The sequence below is a fragment of the Salvelinus fontinalis genome, chromosome 3 (genome assembly GCF_029448725.1).
Source record: "Salvelinus fontinalis isolate EN_2023a chromosome 3, ASM2944872v1, whole genome shotgun sequence".
NCBI lineage: Eukaryota > Metazoa > Chordata > Actinopteri > Salmoniformes > Salmonidae > Salvelinus > Salvelinus fontinalis.
Window position 1 is genome coordinate 46,537,633 of NC_074667.1, and position 20,244 is coordinate 46,557,876.

The 20,244-nt window shown below is 41.9% G+C and overlaps 1 protein-coding gene across 2 annotated transcripts in view; it reads left to right on the forward strand.

Annotated features, from left to right (window-relative positions):
- LOC129851008 (calcium/calmodulin-dependent protein kinase type 1-like) overlaps positions 1-20,034 on the forward strand; it is a 73,853-nt gene extending 53,819 nt beyond the window's left edge. For both annotated transcript variants that reach the window (XM_055917152.1, XM_055917153.1), the window contains exons 3-12: positions 8,788-8,919; positions 14,161-14,235; positions 15,538-15,676; positions 16,217-16,343; positions 16,519-16,594; positions 16,812-16,924; positions 17,461-17,539; positions 17,693-17,780; positions 17,960-18,107; positions 18,522-20,034. In XM_055917152.1, the coding sequence (XP_055773127.1) occupies positions 8,788-8,919; positions 14,161-14,235; positions 15,538-15,676; positions 16,217-16,343; positions 16,519-16,594; positions 16,812-16,924; positions 17,461-17,539; positions 17,693-17,780; positions 17,960-18,107; positions 18,522-18,625 (1,081 nt within the window). In that variant the 3' untranslated portion in view covers positions 18,626-20,034. The remainder of the gene's footprint in view (positions 1-8,787; positions 8,920-14,160; positions 14,236-15,537; positions 15,677-16,216; positions 16,344-16,518; positions 16,595-16,811; positions 16,925-17,460; positions 17,540-17,692; positions 17,781-17,959; positions 18,108-18,521) is intronic.
- Positions 20,035-20,244: the final 210 nt, after the last annotated feature.

Genomic DNA, 20,244 nt, shown 5'->3' on the forward strand with positions numbered 1-20,244 from the left:
TGTCCCACTTTCTCCTCTGTCTCAGAGAACTAGTGGTGACTCCATCACAGAATAGGCTCTAGAGCCACAAAGCCTCAGCCAATCATACACAAGATGCACTGGGAATTGTGAGAAACAAGCTGAACAAATGTCCCTTTTTCATCAAGTCATGAATTCCATGGATGTTCCAGTTAAGTGTGCTTATTGGCCTTTATTGTCCTCCGTGTGCACTACGTAGTGTGTCCTGAAAGGAGTATGAGAGAAGTAATAGTAGGAAAGAGAGGACAGAGGGGAATATTAGTGGACATGGAAACACTATCATAAGGGGATAGGGAGTAAAAATGGAGAATGAGGGGTGGAAGGGGATTCAGAGAAAAGGAGAGTGAGGGATATGAGGGGTTGTCCTCCCTTTTCTGGCCAGGCCTGCTGTCGTCACAGTAATACCAGTCTGTAATCAGTTGTCATAGATGATATAATTTGTTTATGTGCATTGTTACTTTTTTCTAAACTCCTCTAATTGTCAGAAAATTGTTTTTATGTAACTTCAACAAATTTTCAAGAATTTTCCTGCAATGTTTTGTGCTATGTTCTAGGGAGGGGCTGTACAGTCATTGCTTTTGTCAAATCACAATGCAACTTAGGTTTTTGGTTACACAGCTAAGAGGGGAAAATGCAATGCTTGTGGAATGTACAGTGCATAGCAGAGGCTTGGGCTTCATGCTGTTGCTTTCTTCTCTTCTTTTCTTCTTCTTGCTTTCAATTGAGAAAAGGAGGAGGATAGGATGGAGGGATGAAAAAACAGAGAAAATTAATGTGAGAGCGAAAGAGATGGAAGAAAGAGATCAGGAGAGGGAAAGAAGATAGAGATGTCAAGGGGAGAGAGCGTGTGAGAGAGCAGGGAGGAGATGTAGCTCCTTTGATCAGTCTTGCAGAGCGGCAGAGGATAGGATCGAGGGATGAGAGGATTGTAGGGAGGAGAGAAAGCAGGGGAATGAGAGTGGTCTCTTTAATGAGCTCACCGGGACCATTGTTTCCATCAGGCAGGTTTGCATGTTATCAAAGATGATGAGGGAAGTTTGGAATGTCCACATCAGTAGGGCTATAGCAGGGGTGCCAGACAGTGGGTTGCTGCTCTGTCGTCACTGGCTTATGCAAGAACAGACTGGCTCCCCGGGCTAGCTGAGAGCCATCTGAGTGACCCTGAGGGGGATTAGCAATACACAGAGAAAAGTGTCATTCACACTATATGCTGTTACTCATGCTGTTAGACACAGCTCTATCAGGGTTCTCTTAAAGAAGCGTTTGTAGTCACGGCTGTCATTTTGCACGCAAATGGTCCAACATTTTGCCAGTGTGCTCTTTGAGTTGTTTTTTGACACGCACTATCAATGGCTTTTAGGCAAGATCTCAAACGGTCATATCATAGCATTGTTAAGGGTGTTGAAAAGAGGAATGAAGGATTTCATCACTCGTTTTTTATTCAAAGTAGAGAGAGCTGACCTTTCCTTCGCCTTGCTTCATTTGGCTCATATGTTCTTGTTTCCTACCTGCTTGACCAAGAGTCTAAGTGGTACAGATGGCTCAGTTGTTGCATGGTCCAGAAAACACCAGGCCCATGTTCAGCAGGCAGGAAATAAGAGCAAAGGCCCAAGATGGTGTATTCCTATCTCAGTTTGCCTCACTATGGGGGAGCTCTGTGTTTGCTTCCCAGAATCTTACACACCAGCAGAGACTGCTTTCATTTTAGCCTGGTACTGCTTTATATGACCTTTATTTCTGCCACACGACAACACTCTAATGAGTGTGTGTGGATGGGTGTTTGCCTGTATGTGTGTTTGTGTGTGTGTACACCTTTTTTTGTGCGCTTGTGTGTGGGAGAGTGTGTTAAGCTTTGAATTCCTTTGATGCACAGCAAAGTCATTAAAATATGAGGCAGAGAGAGAGCGAACCACACTCACAGGGGGTTGCTATTAGCAATGGAATCTAAGCAACACCAAGTCTTTATTTTAAGCGCTATTTGCAGATGGGGAAAATGTTCTAACAATCTTCCACTGCCAGAGATTTAATGGCTCGATTATTCCAATGTTTGTTTTTTGTTTCATATAGAGCAGATACCCTTCGCTTGTCAGCGTTAATGTGTTGTAAGATCAGATAGGACAAGTGTTTTAACTTCCCCGGTTTGGCAATAACAAAGCTCTGTGCACTTTCTGGCCAGTACATAGTGTTTTAGTGTATGTCTGCTTGATTCACCTTGTTTTATTGGTGCATAATAAAGTTGCATTGGTGCATAATAAAGTTTTATTGGTAGATAATAAGGTCTTGTATGACATCATGACTGCGTGATGACTTGTGAACAACATACTCTGCAACTCTCTGATAACACTAGTCAGTCCTCCTGAACCTGTAGTTTGCATACAGACCATAGCCTTTACAAACAGTATGCTATAGTTTACATGTAGCTTATATACAGTTTGCATAAGGAGTGTGAAGCGATGAATTATACATGCACTGTATCATGGCTGTATATCGTAGGATACACTGTGTGCATTAGAGCTGGTAGTGTGTATGTGGTGTAGACCTATGCGCTAGCTCCTTGCATTACAGTATGTGTGGTGTACGAGAGGACTGGTGCTAGCCCAATGCGTACAGCAGGATGTGTGTCAGTGTCCTGTGGCTACACTCATCCAGGCCTGCCAGCCTGGTGCAGATGGAGAGCTGATTGGATTTCTACTGTAATTGTGTCTCGGAGGTGCCTGAGCAGTGAGGCCTGAAGCCTGAGGCAGCAGTATGGCCACTGTGTCTGCAGCTAGCCTACATGCTGTTCTCTAGAAGTCATATCCTGGGTGCTGCCTGCCTGGGACTAGTGTATACAGTAAATACTCTCCAAGTCTATGGGTTAGATATAGTGCACTTAGATTTATAGAAAAAAGCTTGAACTTTGTCCTCTGTGTCTACAAGACAAAGACAATCAACCTGTATTGAGTCAACTTGTTTTAGAGGAAATCCAATTGTAAAAGTTATTTGTAATCCAATTGTAAAAGTTATTTGTAATCCAATTGTAAAAGTTTCAGAAGACAATCATACACACTTTTCACTGGCCCTTAGTATATTTTTAACTCTCTCCCTTAGAGACCCTGCCTTGCCACAGAATGAATTTGGCAATGCTTATGAAAGCCTTTGATTCAAACAGTGAGGATCTTAAGGCTCCGTTGGGACACTAGACTGTCAGCATAGTGACAGACTGTCTTAAGAAGCTCTGAAGACTCCGTTGGGACACTAGACTGTCAGCATAGTGACAGACTGTCTTAAGAAGCTCTGAAGCAAAATGTTGATTTAAGAGATGGACTGTTAAGGGACAGTTGGCTGTTAAAATAACTTTCTGCTAGGATGCTTGACTATGTGAACAATTGGCTGTTTTAACTGTTGATTGACTTAAATACTAAACCTTTTGGTATTATTATTAGTATAGTTGACTGTTTGGACTGTTTGACTACACTCTTAGAAAAAGGGTTCCAAAAAGTTTATTCGGCTGTCCTCATACGAGAACTGTTTCTGGTTCCAGGTAGAACCATTTTTGGTTCCAGGTAGAATTATTTTGAGTTCCATGTAGAACCCTCTGTGGAAAGGGTTTTACATGGAACCCAGAAGGGTTCTACCTGGAACCAAAAACGGTTCTTCAAGAGTGTAGTATGATAGTCTGTATTGAAGAGCACAAAGCTGTGTACGGTTGCGATAGGAGGGTGTTTGGATAGTGTCTAAGCTGTGTACTGTTGCGATAGCTGTGTGTTTGGATAGTGTCTAAGCTGTGTACTGTTGCGATAGCTGTGTGTTTGGATAGTGTCTAAGCTGTGTACTGTTGCGATAGCTGTGTGTTTGGATAGTGTCTAAGCTGTGTACTGTTGCGATAGCTGTGTGTTTGGATAGTGTCTAAGCTGTGTACTGTTGCGATAGCTGTGTGTTTGGATAGTGTCTAAGCTGTGTACTGTTGCGATAGCTGTGTGTTTGGATAGTGTCTAAGCTGTGTACTGTTGCGATAGCTGTGTGTTTGGATAGTGTCTAAGCTGTGTACTGTTGCGCTAGGTGTGTGTTTGGATAGTGTCTAAGCTGTGTACTGTTGCGATAGGTGTGTGTTTGGATAGTGTCTAAGCTGTGTACTGTTGCGATAGGTGTGTGTTTGGATAGTGTCTATGTGAGTGTATCTTAGAGGAGGCTCTCTCTACTGGTATTAGTAGTATGTTGGGACTGTTTGGTGTTGGATAGTGTCAGGGCCAGGCGTCTTCCCCTACCTGTGTCTCTTGGTGATGATAGGAACATCCTGTTAGGATCAGCTCAGTAAACACCCACCCCCCGGCTCTGCTCCATCCCAGCCAAAACCCACAGCACAGCACGTCACTGAACCAAAACCACTCGCCCTGTTCCTAATAAATATTAATAAGACTGCATAGTATATTTTCTTAACATCCCTCAAGATGTCAAGGGGATTGTTTCCGCATTAGTCAAAAGGATTTATGTTGTTTGTTATGAAAAAAACTGGAGGTGATTTAAAGCCTCCAAGATGTTTTATAAGGCATCATTATCAGTCAAACATCTAAATGTACTGTAGAGCATGCTTACTGTCTGTTATCACGTATCTTCTGTGTAAACACAGCAGGTCTGTGAAAACAGGACACATTGGCACGTGAGAGGATGTGGTACTGTCATGTTTGAATATACCCTGACAATAGAGCAAGCTAATCCTGAAACAGACTTGCAAGCTTATGAGATCATCATTATCACCATCATCATCCATCATTGTTATTATCATGGGTCCATTGCACTCTCTGCCATTTCTAGTCTGGTCTTTCTGGAGGCAGCTTCAGAGTTCAGAATTGCATTTGCTACAGATTCTAGAGTGGAATTTGAACTGGTGACTCCCCACCCTCTGCTGCAGGGCTGGATTTGGGCCCAGAGTCACAATGACCAGTATAGAGCCATGTTTCCTAATGGTGAACTGTGGCCAGCAGTGGGTGTATTCATGGAGGCAAAGGGAAGCCATGTTTCCCCCAAGATTCTTTTAAAAATATATTTAGTCTCTTTGTGTTTCACAATTTTCCTTTAATTATCAAGAGGCTGAATGTATCTCACCAGAGAAAGCATCCGAGTGAAACAGCACTCATCTGTCTCAGGATGTGTAGGCCATCTATCTGATTCTGTCTGGTCAAAAAGAGTATGACATTGTTGCTGCCCGTAGCATTGATTGCAAGGGAAGCCAGCAAACATTTGGCTTCTCTTGATAATAAAAAATAATAATAATAGCCAATCACCGTTGAGCTAAACTGAGTGAGCTCAACTGTGAATGGTCCTGGCGCACCAAAAACAAAAGTGTCAAGGGAAGCCAGTTTGGATTTGGCTTCACACCAATCACAAGCCAAAGGTCATTTACAGATTTAAAAAAAACTTGAATTGTTGCATCTCATCGTGTCGTTGTCCTCCAGTGGCTAGCTATCTAAAATCGTCCCATTCCTAAATTAGCCATGGATGGAGAAAGGGATTTGGACTTGTGGTTTTACTTAATTCTATTTACTGGCCAATGATTAAAACAGTGATTCTGATCTAACCATAAATGCATACATTGTGCCCCTGACCTGAGAGGATGGAAGTTCAAAATGTAGCTAGATGTGGTATGATAATGTTTACTAGCTGGCCAAGTGCATCATTGCGCATGAAAGGAAGTTAGGCTAGTGAGCTAGAATTTTAGCCAGGTAGCCTAGGACAACAAATACTTAAAGCGTGTACTGTATGACAGAGTCATGAAAGAGAGGAGGATGGCATTGGCGTTTCTGGGTGAGACTACTTAAAAAAAAAAACTTACACACACACACAACACACACACACACACACGCAACACACACACACACACACGCAACACACACACACACACACACACACACACACACACACACACACACACACACACACACACACACACACACACACACACACACACACACACACACACACACACACACACACACACACACACACACACACAGAGAGATCATATTTAGCTCACGTTGATTAGTCTAAATTGTTTTTGGTATCTTAGTTCTCACTCTAAGCATAGGTGATTTTATTATTTTGAACAATTGAAGTTTAATTGGTGCTGTAATAATGTACGCAGCTCCTGTTTTCTTTGCGACTTGTGGTAACTCTCCGTGTCTCTAAATCAATAGTTTAGTTTAGTAGTCTGAAAATGTTGAAAACATTAACTTGCTTGACCATGCTGTAGGTCAGGGTTACCCAACTGACGGCCGAATTTGGCCCGCGGGGGTCTCATTTGACCCCCGAAGTTTTCTGACCAACCCCCCCCAAAAAATGTTTTTTTTTCATTGTAGTACATTAAAGACTGTAAAAACGCCAGGAAATCAGCTCCAAGTGATTTAATTTAAGAAATCTATTTCCAAGGATTCCCACACATAATAGAGAGACACGTGATCGTATACAAATGTAAGCAAGGTTTGAAATTATTATGTTTTAGTCAAGCATTATATCTGTTTGGGATTTCTACGGTCAATTTGCTGTCTACAAATTATTTATAATTATGTTCCCGGTCCCCTGACCATCCACTCAACAAAAAATCGTCCCGCGGCTGAATCTATATAGTTGATGATCCCTGCTGTAGGTCATGTAACTGTTTTTTTGTGGACTTCACCGGACAGATGTTGCTCTCCAGTTTTGTGATGAAACAAAGGTGCGATTGAATTTATTCTGCCACCGTGCCTTCTTATTGTCTCGGCCTTAGACCTATATATGACGGTGGCAAGGGATATGAACTAACAGGTTATAGAGCAAACAACGCAATTATCACAACACATAGTGTAACGGTAGTCCTCCTTCTCTTCGGTCGAAAAGGAGGAGTATTGATCGAACCAAGGCGCAGTGGAGTTTGAACACATATTTATTAACGAAAAAACACGAACTTGAATAAACTAACAAAACAACAAACGGTGTAGACAGACCTAGACGACGAACTTACATGAAACAAGAAGAACGCACGAATAGAGAAAACAGGCTACACAAAAACAACGATGAACAAAACAAACCGAAAACAGTCCCCTGTGGTGCAACGACATACACGGAAGACAATCACCCACAACGAACACTGTGACAACGCCTACCTAAATATGACTCTTAATTAGAGGAACGCCAAACACCTGCCTCTAATTAAGAGCCATACCAGGCAACCCAAAACCAACACAGAAACAGAAAACATAGAATGCCCACCCAACCTCACGTCCTGACCAACTAACACACATAACAACTAACATAAATAGGTCAGGAACGTGACACATAGGTTGTAATCTGGCTTTCTTTTCTGGCTTGGCTTCTTCAGTCATTTTACCCAGACACCGCTACTGGTGGTCAGTCCCCTTGGGTCGTAGCTGGGTTGAGACAAGAAACATGCTTCTATTGAGTGAATCAGAAGAATACTAAAACGTTCCGTTTCCACAGTGATTTAGATGAGATAATATGTTTACACTTTGTCTTAGCAAGAGCAGGAAGAAGACTCAATAACAACAACCATATACCAAATTCAAGATTTTGCACGACATTGATGAATTACCATTGAAAACCCGGTTTCGTCAAATTGACAATTTATAGAAGATTTGTCTCTTTTGTTTTCCTGCAAGTTGTTGGTGTGTTTCTACTGAAATAACCCGGTGAGCACAATCATTCCCATTGTGGTTTAAGGTCAGTGATTGGCTTGACTCCTGAATGTTAAGCGTTTGATGCTGTTCTGCAGGGTTATAAATAGCATGCAAACGTTATTTTTTCTTTCTGTCCTTTCAAATGAATGAACCAGTCCCGAGGGTCAAAACACAAATCTAACACATCCTTTGTTGTTGTTACGTGTAACACCTGTGCCCATGTGTACCAAACACACAAACAATAACATGTGTTGTCCAACAGCCATTATGTCCTACTTTAATTCCAGGAAGTTAGAATCAGATGGAGCAGGCTGACCACAATAACCCCTCAGTTCCATCTCAGGTGTGCCTGAGAGCATGCGTCATCATTATCCAAAGCCCAATATATGGCTGGCCTTTGGGATTTGATCACCTGTATTGGAAAAGTCAAATTTCATGTCATTTTAGTAAAACATTTTTATTCTCTGACTGTGTATTGCACCTACGGCTTGCCATTAGTGAAGAAGAGGCTTCCACCATTTTGTTACGCAGAGTTTTCTCTGAGACCCTGGCATGGTGCCATCGTGCCATGCCTTGTCTTACTGTAGATTATGTTTGTATAAAACCTGCCCTCTGAGGCTTAAGGCTCAGCCATGTCCATGTCCTGCAAACAGCTACCAGCAACCTAGAGAGAGATAAGACTGAGTGAGGCTGGGGACTGTTACCACTGCATAACACACACATATGTACACAAACCACGCACATGCACACATACGTCCTCAGACATTTACGCAAGTTACAACACTTGAGGAAATAAGCCAACCCATATGCTCCCAGTCCAAAGTCCAGTTTCCTCAGTATTCGTTTAGAGGATAAATAAATAAAACTAAAATTGAAACTTGTTTGATGTAGGCCACTTCATAAAATCTAGAATGTTCCAAAATTAAGTGAGCTACCCCTGTAGAGTTGCTTCTGGTTCATAAACTTTAATAAGGAGTTTTTCCTTGCCATTGTTACAGTACCTCTGCTTGCTCTTTTGGAGTGTTTGTCCTGGGTTACTAATAAAAATGATTGCAGATGAAAATACATGTGATTGGCAGTTTGTGTTGTCTTTGGCTGACCTGTCTTGTTTTTGTTTCAGGGGGGCTTTCTCCGAGGTGGTCCTAGCAGAAGAGAAGAGGACCCAGAAACTGGTGGCCATCAAATGCATCCCCAAGAAAGCCCTGGAGGGCAAAGAGAACAGCATTGAGAACGAGATTGCTGTCCTACACAAGTGAGTGACACACACACACACACACACCCACATGTTGCTCATCGATTTTAGGGGAGGAGGAGATTTAACTCTGAGTCAGATAGTGACTACAATTGTGGTAATGACAGTCTGGTTAAAATACCTCACTTTAAAACAGGGGAATTACGTACCAAACCGGAAACAACGGAACTAGAGGGGCCTAAGCTATTTATAGTGCTCTTGTTGCCTGGGTTACAGGAGACACATAGGCCTAGTGAATATATAGGGATCCTTCTAGAGGTGAGGATTGGGGTTCGAGAGGGAGAGAGTGAGACAAAAAGAGAGAGAGACAGAAAGAGAAAGAAAGAGACATACATAGACCGTAGTTTAAACTACTAAAAGTACAAATAAGCCAACATTTCTTTGAGTAGTGTTAGAGGATGTCACTACTGCCCCCAGGACAGAGCTGCTTAGTCACCGATAGTGTCATCAGATAGCAAGGAGGTGGTTAGAAGACAACATCAGTGATCAAGATTGTGGATGTAGTTAACATCATTGTAGAAGTCAGCGGGTAGCTACTATCAGTGTGAAGGGTTGTGGATACAGTTATCAATTGAGAGAGAGAGAGAACCCTTTATAGAGGGGCTGTGACACTAACCTTCCTTACTGTATTGTACTGAGAGAGAGATCATAGCTTTCACTTGGTCAGTCTGTCATGGAAAGAGCAGGTGTTCATAATGTTTTGTGAAAATGATTATAATGCCCTTTTAGTGTAAGAGATGTAGCCTAATATAGTGTACTGTACTGTATCCCCCAGAGTTCTGCATGAAACCATTAGTCAGCCCCTGTATGGAGCAATTCATTACCTCCGCTCACTCTCTCCACTCAATAAAACATACTTTACTGAGACCATAATGAAATCAAAGGGCTTTTATAATCTCCCTCTTGTCTCAGTTGGATCACTGCCAATGACAAAGTGTTGTGTTTTTCCCCAGACAACAGTGTTTCAGAAAGGGCATAGTTACACACGTGATACTAGATTAATACTGCGGTGCGGTTCCATGTTTGATCTGGCCTCTCTCTGAGCTGTGTCAGTGTGACAAGTGTCTGTCATCAATGGGGTGCTGTTCGTCTCTCTGATTGGCTGGCTATCTGTTGGTCAGTCTCAATACGACTCCTATACACTGAGTGGACAAAACATTAGGAATCAGTGTAGATGAAGGGGATGAGGCATGTTAAAGAAAGATTTTTAAGCCTTGAGACATGGATTGTGTATGTGTTTCATTCAAAGGGTGAATGGGCAAAACAAAATATTTAAGTGCCTTTGAACAGGGTATGGTAGTGCGTACCAGATTCACCGGTTTGTGTCAAGAACTGCTACGCTGCTGGGTTTATCACACTCCACATTTTCACTTGTGTGTCAAAAATGGTCCACCACCCAAAGTACATCCAGCCAACTTGACATAATTGTGGGAATCATTGGAGTCAACATGGGCCAATAGTTACCCGTCTGCTTAAATTCCATGGGAAGAATGACTAATGTTGGCTCTCCCTGTGAGTGTCAGTTGCTGCTATACTGAAGACTTAGGCCACTTTTTAAATGTTTTATTTCATTTAACCTTTATTTAACGAGGCAAGTCAGTTAAGAACAAATTCCTATTTACATTGACGGCCTACCCCGGCCAAACCGGGACGATGCTGGGCCAATTATGCGCCGCCCTATGGGACTCCCAATCATGGCCAGATGTGATGCATCCTGGATTCGAACCAGGGACTGCAGTGACGCCTCTTGCACTGAGATGCAGTGCCTTCACCTAATATCCTTCTTTATGGGCAGGTCTTCTCAAAATTTAGTGACACAGATGGATGAGTTTTCGGTAGTTTAAGGGGAAAGCAATGTATTCTACCTGTGCTGTGCCATGCTACTTTGGTGTAGAGAGAGAGAGACTCTAGAGACAGAGTAGGAGCTTGTCGTCATAGGAGGACTCAGCCTTGTGTCAGAGCATTGTTAGCTTTCTACCCCATGAATGGTTCTGCACTCCTGCAGAGCTAAAACCAAAGATAGAAAAATGGCAGTGAAGAAGATGTGTCAGTAAGGTGAGGAGTGTCTAAGAGAGATTGAGAGATTGTGTGTGTTTGTAGGCGAGCATGGGGCTGATGGTAGAAAACCGCCTCCAGAGCAGTGAATCACCAGTGTTCTGTCACCACGCCAACGACTCTCAGGGCCGACGGAATACACTGCTCAACCAATTAGAGAGCTGTGTGCCACCACACAGTCTGACCACTCTTGATAAAACTCTAGCTCCAGATAACTAATATTACCTTTTTAATATATATATTTTTAACTTTTTCATATAGTGCTCCTATGAAGTTAATTTATATACAAAAATGATCTAAATGATCTGAGAGAAAATTTAAATACTATTTTTAACAATCACACTGTGTCAAGAAAAAGACAGTTCTGTATTTCTCATGGTAACGTAGACTGAGTATACAAAATATTAGGAACAGCTTCCTAATATTGAGTTGCACCACCCACTTTTGCCCTCAGAACAGCCTCGATTCGTCGGGCATGGACTCTACAAGGTATTGAAAGCGTTCCACAGGGATCCTGGTCCATGTCGATTCCAATTCATCCCACAGTTTTGTCAAGTTGGTTAGATGTCCTTTGGGTGGTGGACCTAGGGCTGTTGTGGTGACCCTATTACCGCCACACCGACAGTCACGAGTCATGAAGGCAGTCAAATTCCACGTGACCGTTTAGTCACAGTAATTAGGCTTCTCCAAGCTCTGATGTTGCTGCTGGTCATTAGTAGCCTACCAAACTTGCTAACTATCTGGTACTCAGCACTCTATTGTCCTTCTAATCACTGACATAAATGCAAATGTTATGGAAAATCTAATCAAATACTTAATGAGAGCCCATGAGCTCATGTTGGGCAACATTTCTATAGGCTATACAATTGCACGAGAAAAAAAGAGTGATGGCCTCTACTAAAAAAAGGAGGTTCCCATCAGCTTTCTATAGACTAGGCCTACTATTTTATTTCTCAACTTTCCTAATATTGGGCACATTGTTTACCTTTACAACAGGACTACCTGGCTGGCATGAAAATGAACCAAAGGAAAGCATCCTCCATTCGCTATTTAAGTGCATATACTTTTTCCCACTGCCCCTGTTTCGAGACAGCTTCATGATAATGGTCCATTCTAAATCAAAACAAATTTCACACATTTATTATTTAGTATATGTAAAGAAAAGATTAAATCAAGAACAGTCTGATGGGTGTCAATATTATCCTATCACTTGTGAATTATATATTGTCACTTGTAAATGATGCCCAGCATAAGAAACTTCCTTTTTTTTGGCGACTTTTTCGAATCATAGTCACACACCTCATGTAGCCTAACCCATAGGCCTATGTGTTTTTAGAAGGTTTGTATCACAACTGAAGTGGCCAAATAACTTCTTAAAATGAAGCACATTAATACGCTTTACAAGGGGTTTAGAGCCTAACTGGCATACATAAGCAACACGTTAGTTTCAAGTTTGGGGAAGATCATTTTCACCATAAAAATAAATGCACCTTTATAATTAAAACATTACATGCAAAATTGCATTTGCAGTCACTTTTGATAATGGTGTTTTCCCGTTAATGGCACATTTGCGCTTAAAGCCTACTGCCATGTGCGCATTGCAGCGCTTCTAATGTCAAGAAATAGCCTAATAGTTTATCAACATTTTAAGCTAAACATCTCTTAGGTCAGCCACATTGTGTAAAAAAATATTTTTTGATGCTAGTGATTGTATTAATTTGGGATCTATTGCACCCCACAACTGTCCCAGACTATGTTTGGAATATTTATTTCTTGCACAGAATAGAATTGGTCAACTTTTGTACTATGGGGGATAGTAGATTGCTGTTCGTCAGGCCTATTCATCTTGTTGGCTGATGAAAAGTAAATGTGGACAGTTCTTCCAATATCTTCAATATGCACCTCGGGAATTGAATAAGGACACACGCAGTTGCATCCCTGATGTGTCTGTCTTCACTTGTAGCCTGTGAGAAAGACCTGATCACGTGATGAAGAGCCATGTGAGTGAGAGGCGCTTCGGATTGCGCCGCAATCAGGAAGAAGGGAACAACGCTGCACATTTTTTTAGGGTGCATTACGGCCACATTGGGGATGCTGCTGTGAAATTCGAGGCATTATCAAGTGCTTTCTAAATTGTGAATGAGAGACTATTGAAGTGTGTACAGCCTGCAAAAAATAAAGCAGAGCTCATACCTTTCAAGCAACTTTTTTCAAATCATCATTTGTCTCATCATGCAGCCTTACAATGTACAACCTTAACATATAGCCCAATGTTTGCACAACAACTAAAGTTACTTTAAAACTCAAAATTACATATATAGGACTACCTACTTATTTGTTAACCGCTCAACACAGAATAGTTGCATGTGCGCACTCCCTCAAATATGTTTAGATTTTATTCAGCTTTGTTCAATTGTATTCTTCATACTATAAAATAATGCCACGGAATTCAAAGCAAATCTTGTCTGATAAATGGACTAGTGTAGCCTACAGCCATTTGGCATAGCCACATCAGGACCTAACATAAGGACAACTCAGAGTATGCTGTTCTTTTCTTCTGAAATAGACTACATTTTCTTCATATCATGCTTCTTTAGACCTGTCTAAATTAAATAATGGATTTATTGTGATGGTGTAGGCTATATTATATGGATTTATTAGACTTATTAAAATGTAGATGTTCCAAAGGTCTGCATCAGTGTCTTGCTTGTATGCTATGTGTGGAAGCCAGGAGATGCTAAATGTGTTTATGTTAATTAACGCTCAATTACCGTGAGACGACAGTTATTTGCTTGACAATCACCGGCTGACTAAATTTTGTGACCCCACAGCCCTAGGTGGACCATTCTTGATACGCACAGGAAACTATTGAGCGTGAAAAACCCAGCAGCATTTACATTCTTGACACAAACTGGCACCTACTACTATACCTCATTCAAATGCACTTAAATCTTTTGTCTTGCCCATTCACCCTCTGAATGGCACACGTACACAATCCATGTCTCAAGGCTTAAAAATCATTATTTAACCTGTCTCTTCCCCTTCATCTACACTGATTTGAAGTGGATTTAACATGTGACATCAATAAGGGATCATAGCTTTCACCTGCATTCACCTGGTCAGTCTAGGTCATGGTAAGAGCAGGTGTTCATGACTATGACTCTAAAGTTCTCTCCCTCTCTCTAGGTTAAAACATGCCAACATTGTTTCCCTGGAGGACATCTTTGAGAGTAAAACCCACCTCTACTTGATTATGCAGCTGTGAGTGACCATCCTGCTGTCTTTATTTTGTCCTTCTTTCTGCTATCTATCTCTGTTCTCCAATTCTACCCACGTCAACACTTTCTGTCCCTAAAACAACTCACTCTCTGCAGCCTTCAGTTTAAAAACTTTCAGGATTATGCTTCTGCAATGTGTGTTTGCGTGTGTGTGTTTCAGGCTCCCTGCCTGTGCTGTCTCCCACGCACAGTGTCATTCTCCATTAATTACTCTCTGAGCTCAGGGGCCTTTCTGTTCACTGATCTCAAGAGAAGCCCCCCTCCCACACGCATACAGACATACACTCACAGCATCGTGCCTACTGACAACCACTGGGGAATATGCCCTCACACAGTAACTTTGCTCTCTCCCACCCATCTCTCTTCCTGAAATGTCAGAAGGTGTGGAGCAAGTTAGAGACAGAGAGAAAGGGGGAGAGAGAGAGAGGTTTTTTTGCTGTTGAAAACAGTGGGTGGTGTGATGACAGAGGGATGTTGTGTTCACTTTAGCAACACTGCCGTAAGGGCAGTCAGATTTAACCAAAGAACAGTTGGGGGTTTGCACACATAAAAATCCCCTCTCTCTAACTCTTTCTCTCACTCTTCCTCTTTTTCTCTCCCTCCTCTCTTTGGGAGGCAGCTTGACAGGGCTTTAGCTTGTTGTTAGTGCTGAATCATATAGAGCAGTGGTGGGTACATCTAGGAAGAAGTGATGCCTCCACCTAGTGGTGATGTAGGCTAATACCAGGTTGAAGATAGATAAAGTAGTTTGAAGTTAGACGACATATAATCGAATCAAATCCAATTTTATTGGTCACATACACACAGTAAGCAGATGTTATTGCGAGAGTTTCGAAATGCTTATGCTTCTAGATCCGACAGTGCAGCAGTGTCTAACAGGTAATATCTAACAATTCTACAACAAAACCTAATATCTAACAAATTCCACAACAAAACCTAATACACACAATCTACTAAAGGAATGGGATAAGAATATGTAAGTATACAATATGATGAGCAGTGACCGAGCGGCTAAGATGCAATAGTTCGTAAAGAATAGATAGTGACGGATAGAGTATACATTATATACATATGAGATGAGTAATGCGAGATATGAAAACATTCTTGAAGTGGCATTATTAAAGTGACTAGTGTTTCATTTGTTAAAGTGGCCAATGATATCAAGTCTGTAGGTAGGCAGCCGCCACCCTGTAGCAGTTAGACGGCAATATATAGCAGGTAGATGGCCATATGTAGCAGTTAGATGGCCATATGTATATCAAAATCGTTCTTCTTCTCTATCCAGGGTGTCTGGTGGGGAGCTGTTTGATAGGATTGTGGAGAAGGGATTTTACACAGAGAAAGATGCCAGCAAGCTCATTCAGCAGATCCTGGATGCTGTTAAATACCTCCATGACATGGGCATCGTACACCGCGACCTGAAGGTGAGCCTGAGTCAAGGGTCAGGTGGTGAGGATGATATTTAGATGGGCATTTAGGGGCTCCAGAGTGGCGCAGCTGCTAAGGCTCTGCATCTCAGTGCTAGAGGCATCACTACAGACCCAGGTTCGATTCCAGGCTGTATCACAACTGTCCGTGATTGGGTGTAAGGGAAGGACAAAGGGCATGAAAGACAAGATTTCAGTCTTTAACAATGGAGTCCTTTACCTTCTCGTTTCTGTCCAATGACTGAATAGTCACAAGACTGGATGAGTGATAGGTATCCCCACCATGAAAACTGCAAAATGTTTGTTTCCTACGCTAGTGTTTTGCCCCAAGCATTCTGCAGTGCCTGCAAATTAGATTAATTAACTATAATTTGTTTACAGGCAGTTCAGCAGAGTGTAAACTGATTGATCATTAGTTTGGATAACTAATTATTTCCCCAGTGTGTGTGTGTGTGTGTGTGCGTGTGCGTGTGCGTGTGCGTGTGTGTGTTAAATGTTTGTGACAATAAAGTTGATTGATTTCTCTGTCTTTTCCAGCCGGAGAACCTTCTGTATGACAGTATGGAGGAGGACTCTAAGATCATGATCAGTGACTTTGGCCTGTCCAAGATTGAGGGATCTGGAAGTGTCATGTCCACAGCCTGCGGAACACCAGGATACGTGGGTAAGGAGGACTGGCACTGATCAGTGTATGCCTGTGTGTGTGTGCCTTTATCTATGTGTCAAGAGCATGTGTTTTCTATGATTTTAGTGTGTTTGAGAACAAGCGCACACACAGTGATCATGTCAGACTACATTTGTAATGATGCTGATGAAAACACTGCTCTGATGTCTTGCAGCCCCTGAAGTGTTGGCCCAGAAACCCTACAGCAAGGCGGTGGACTGCTGGTCTATCGGGGTCATCGCATACATCCTGTGAGTTATGGGCTTGGACTGACTCTTTAACTTTAGTCTTTCTCCTACCAGTCTTAAAACATAATTTCTGTGTTATATTTCTTTCCACTACATTGTTTTCAACAATCAACTCATACCAGATCAATGATAACTTCATGGATGCATTTTGAAGTATGAAAGCACTACAACAGGTCTCCTAACTCTCCTGTGATGCCTTTACGCTCTTATTCTGACACAGTTTGTGTGGATACCCTCCGTTCTATGACGAGAATGATGCCAAGCTCTTTGAGCAGATCCTGAAGGCTGACTATGAGTTTGACTCTCCGTACTGGGACGATATCTCTGACTCAGGTACAGTAATCCTCTCCTTTCTCTGGTCCCTGGAGAGAGAAATAAAACCTGGACACTACAGCATAGTGAAATACAGTATGTATAACATTATGTTGCCATTATTAGTTCCCCTTGTCAGCAGTTTCATATTAATGGAAATTACTCCCTAGCTCTAGGGCTTGTTATGCTTTGAGTGTCTGCCAAGCTGTCAGTGTGTATGGAATTAACCATAAGACACTCACTGGCCATAGAACAATCACTGAGGCCCTGTGAGATCACCATTTCTTAGTCCTGTAGGGAGTTTCTGAAGTCAGGTCAAAGGCATGTGGACAGTTTTTATTTTTACTGTCAGTCTGGACTGTGTTTCTGATGCAGTGAAGCTTCTTGTACTGTAGTAACCTGGGAGCTAGTCTATTTCTACTTTAGCTACCTTTTTTTGTCATCTGTAAGTAGCATTGTTAGTTACTGTATATCTCATGTAAATTAAGAAAAATTGCATTGTTTTTGGGTGAAATATGTGAGTTGTAAATGTGTGGCTGTTCATGTGTTGTTTTCAGCCAAAGACTTCATAGTTCACTTGATGGAGAAGGACCCCAGGATACGCTACACATGTGACCAGGCTCTGCAGCACCCCTGGTAGTGTACACCATATTTTCCTTCACACACACACAGGCATGCACATAACACACCTTTATCATAATCTACTACATTTGTGCTTTTGTCTAGTTTTCACCTGTTCTTGTGACAACCAGCTGAACTTGTCCCCTCATGTCTTTCTCTGTTCCTCAGGATCGCTGGTGACACAGCTCTAGATAAGAACATCCATGAGTCTGTCAGTGCCCAGATCAAGAAGAACTTTGCCAAGAGCAAGTGGAGGGTGAGTTACTTTTTCTGTGCACCTGGCCTTCTTAAAAATGCAAAGACATTTTTGCTTTGTATAGTATATAAGTAGAATCCTGCAGCATTCAGCTGTCTGTCATTGTCAGTACAGTTTTCTATGGCAGTTATTATGTATCACTTTTAAACATTCTGATTTGAATGTGTTCCCTCCTGCAGCAAGCGTTTAACGCCACGGCAGTGGTGCGTCACATGAGGCGTCTGCAGCTGGGCACCAGTCAGGAGGGCCCCAGCCAGACCACCCTGCCCAGCCCCCTCCGAGCCCACCTGCTGCTGCCCGAGGCCACAGAGACAGAGCACACCACTGGTCAGTGGGGCAAACCTCCATCACACAACACAAGTTAGGACTAAGTGTAGCAAAACATAATTGAATAACTGGAGACATGACATGATATTGTGAATGCCCCACCCCTCCAAAAAAATACTTAATTTAGCTTTACTGTTTTGTTCATCCCCAGTATGTCTTGTTGCTATGTACAGTATGTTGTTAGTGAATAACCAGTCCCTTTCACAGTGTATTAGGCTCAGGCTTACGTACTTCTCAAACACAATCAGTTACACTGTCTCACTCATTAACACTTTGATATGTAATCTTTGTCTAATGCCCAATAGGGGACTGTTTGAAATAAGCTAATAAGAGGCAGATTTATAGTGTAGTTAGAAGCGTCCTGAGTTTTCAGATTTCTGTGTGGTCATCACCCACTCTCACTCTGTGTTCCAGAGTCTCCGTGCGAGGGATGCTGCTCCCAGAGTGCTGATGGGGGGGCTGAGCGCGACCCCCTCTCCAACTGCACCTACCGCTGCCATCCAACCAGTCTGGTCTGATCCCTGCCCAGCAATGGCTTTCCCATTTATTTACCTCTGGACACCAGCGAACTCCCCAGTCTGGCCAGGAATACAGAGTTGTTCCAGTGCCCTGCCAACAGGGGGGGAAGGCGGGTTATGAATTCAGGTTGGGGAGGAGGGACTTGATGCCAACAAGAGGAGGTAATTTGAACGGATTGGGGGAGATGAGGAGAACAAAGAGGAGGAGAGGTGTGGTGCTCAGAGTAATCCTGGGTATTATTTTTTGAGGTGCGGGACAAACTGTTTACTTGTCCTTTTAAAATGTGTGTCTGCTTTTTACATCTCTGCATTTATGTACATGCTGTTTTCTATCTTAATTATCCTTCCCCTTTGACAACTTCTAGAAAGAGAATCCACTAATGATATCTGCATGGTCAGAAGACAGGTCCCTATTGGAAACATGTGTTTTATAGCATGAAAGGTCTATTGCACAATCATGTATGGTGGTAACCATTGTGTTATAGTTCCTGTACTGCAGATACACATCTTTATGACGATAATAAGTTTAGCCCCTCAGAATTATAATTGTATGGCTTTGTTGTATTTTATATTTGTATAAATGTAGCCTTACAATACACAGATGCATTCACCTAATACCACTGCTGGAGAATCCATGTGGGAATACTCCATCTATTGGACTATATACTTTGTCTTTTTTTTCTCAGCATGTTTGTTCTTCAACACTGTAAGTTTGTAGTTGTGCTCCCCAGGCTTGTAACAGAACAAGGCTTTCTGATTTTAACTAATTCAGCACAGGAACTTCCTCTCTATGCCTTTAGGACAATGTCAAAGGTTTATTTTCTGGTAGCTTTTACAAATTTAAAGATACACCTATATCTCTGTTCCATTAATGCAGCATTAGAGGCAATTTCATTTCTATCATTGTATTGTTGTACATATTTCATTGTGGTAATTGAATCATTAAAATACAGACTTTTCTCTTCTGTCTAGATCTCTTTCCCAGTTGAGAAGTGTAATACCTCATGGGAGATAGACTTACATACACAGCCATTCCTCTTAGTACTAAGAATAGGTCTCAGTTAACCCACCGTTTTTACTCCTTGATGTTTCTTAAAAGCCACACTCTTCCCTGTTTGGGGAATATGATCCCGTTGATAAAGCTGCTCAAGACTTAATCCATTATAGATATTACTGTAAGACCATGGAGAATGAAATGAGGTCCGGCCTTTCCTCAACCCAAAGCAGGATGTGGATGTTTTTAACTAAAGACACATTTGTAAGTGTAGATACTTATCTGACCATGTAGATACTACTAACGTTCCCACTTTGACTACTCTTCCATGGATCTTACCTCCATTCATATGTTGGTTGTTTTCCGAGCCAATGTATCTGTACAGAGAGAATTTGAATTAAAGAATGTAAATATACATCTCATTGTCTCACCTCATCATTTCTTCTATCTCACTCATCTTAAGGTCATTTAGCTCTAAAAGAGGAAAGCAGGATTTTTTTATTAGAGGACTTTACTCTACAATTTTTTCCCCCCACAGTTCAGTTCACGTTCTTTCCATCATCTTCATACATTTACTGTACACAGCACTAGCTAACAATAGAACAGATGTGCCATATTATACTCA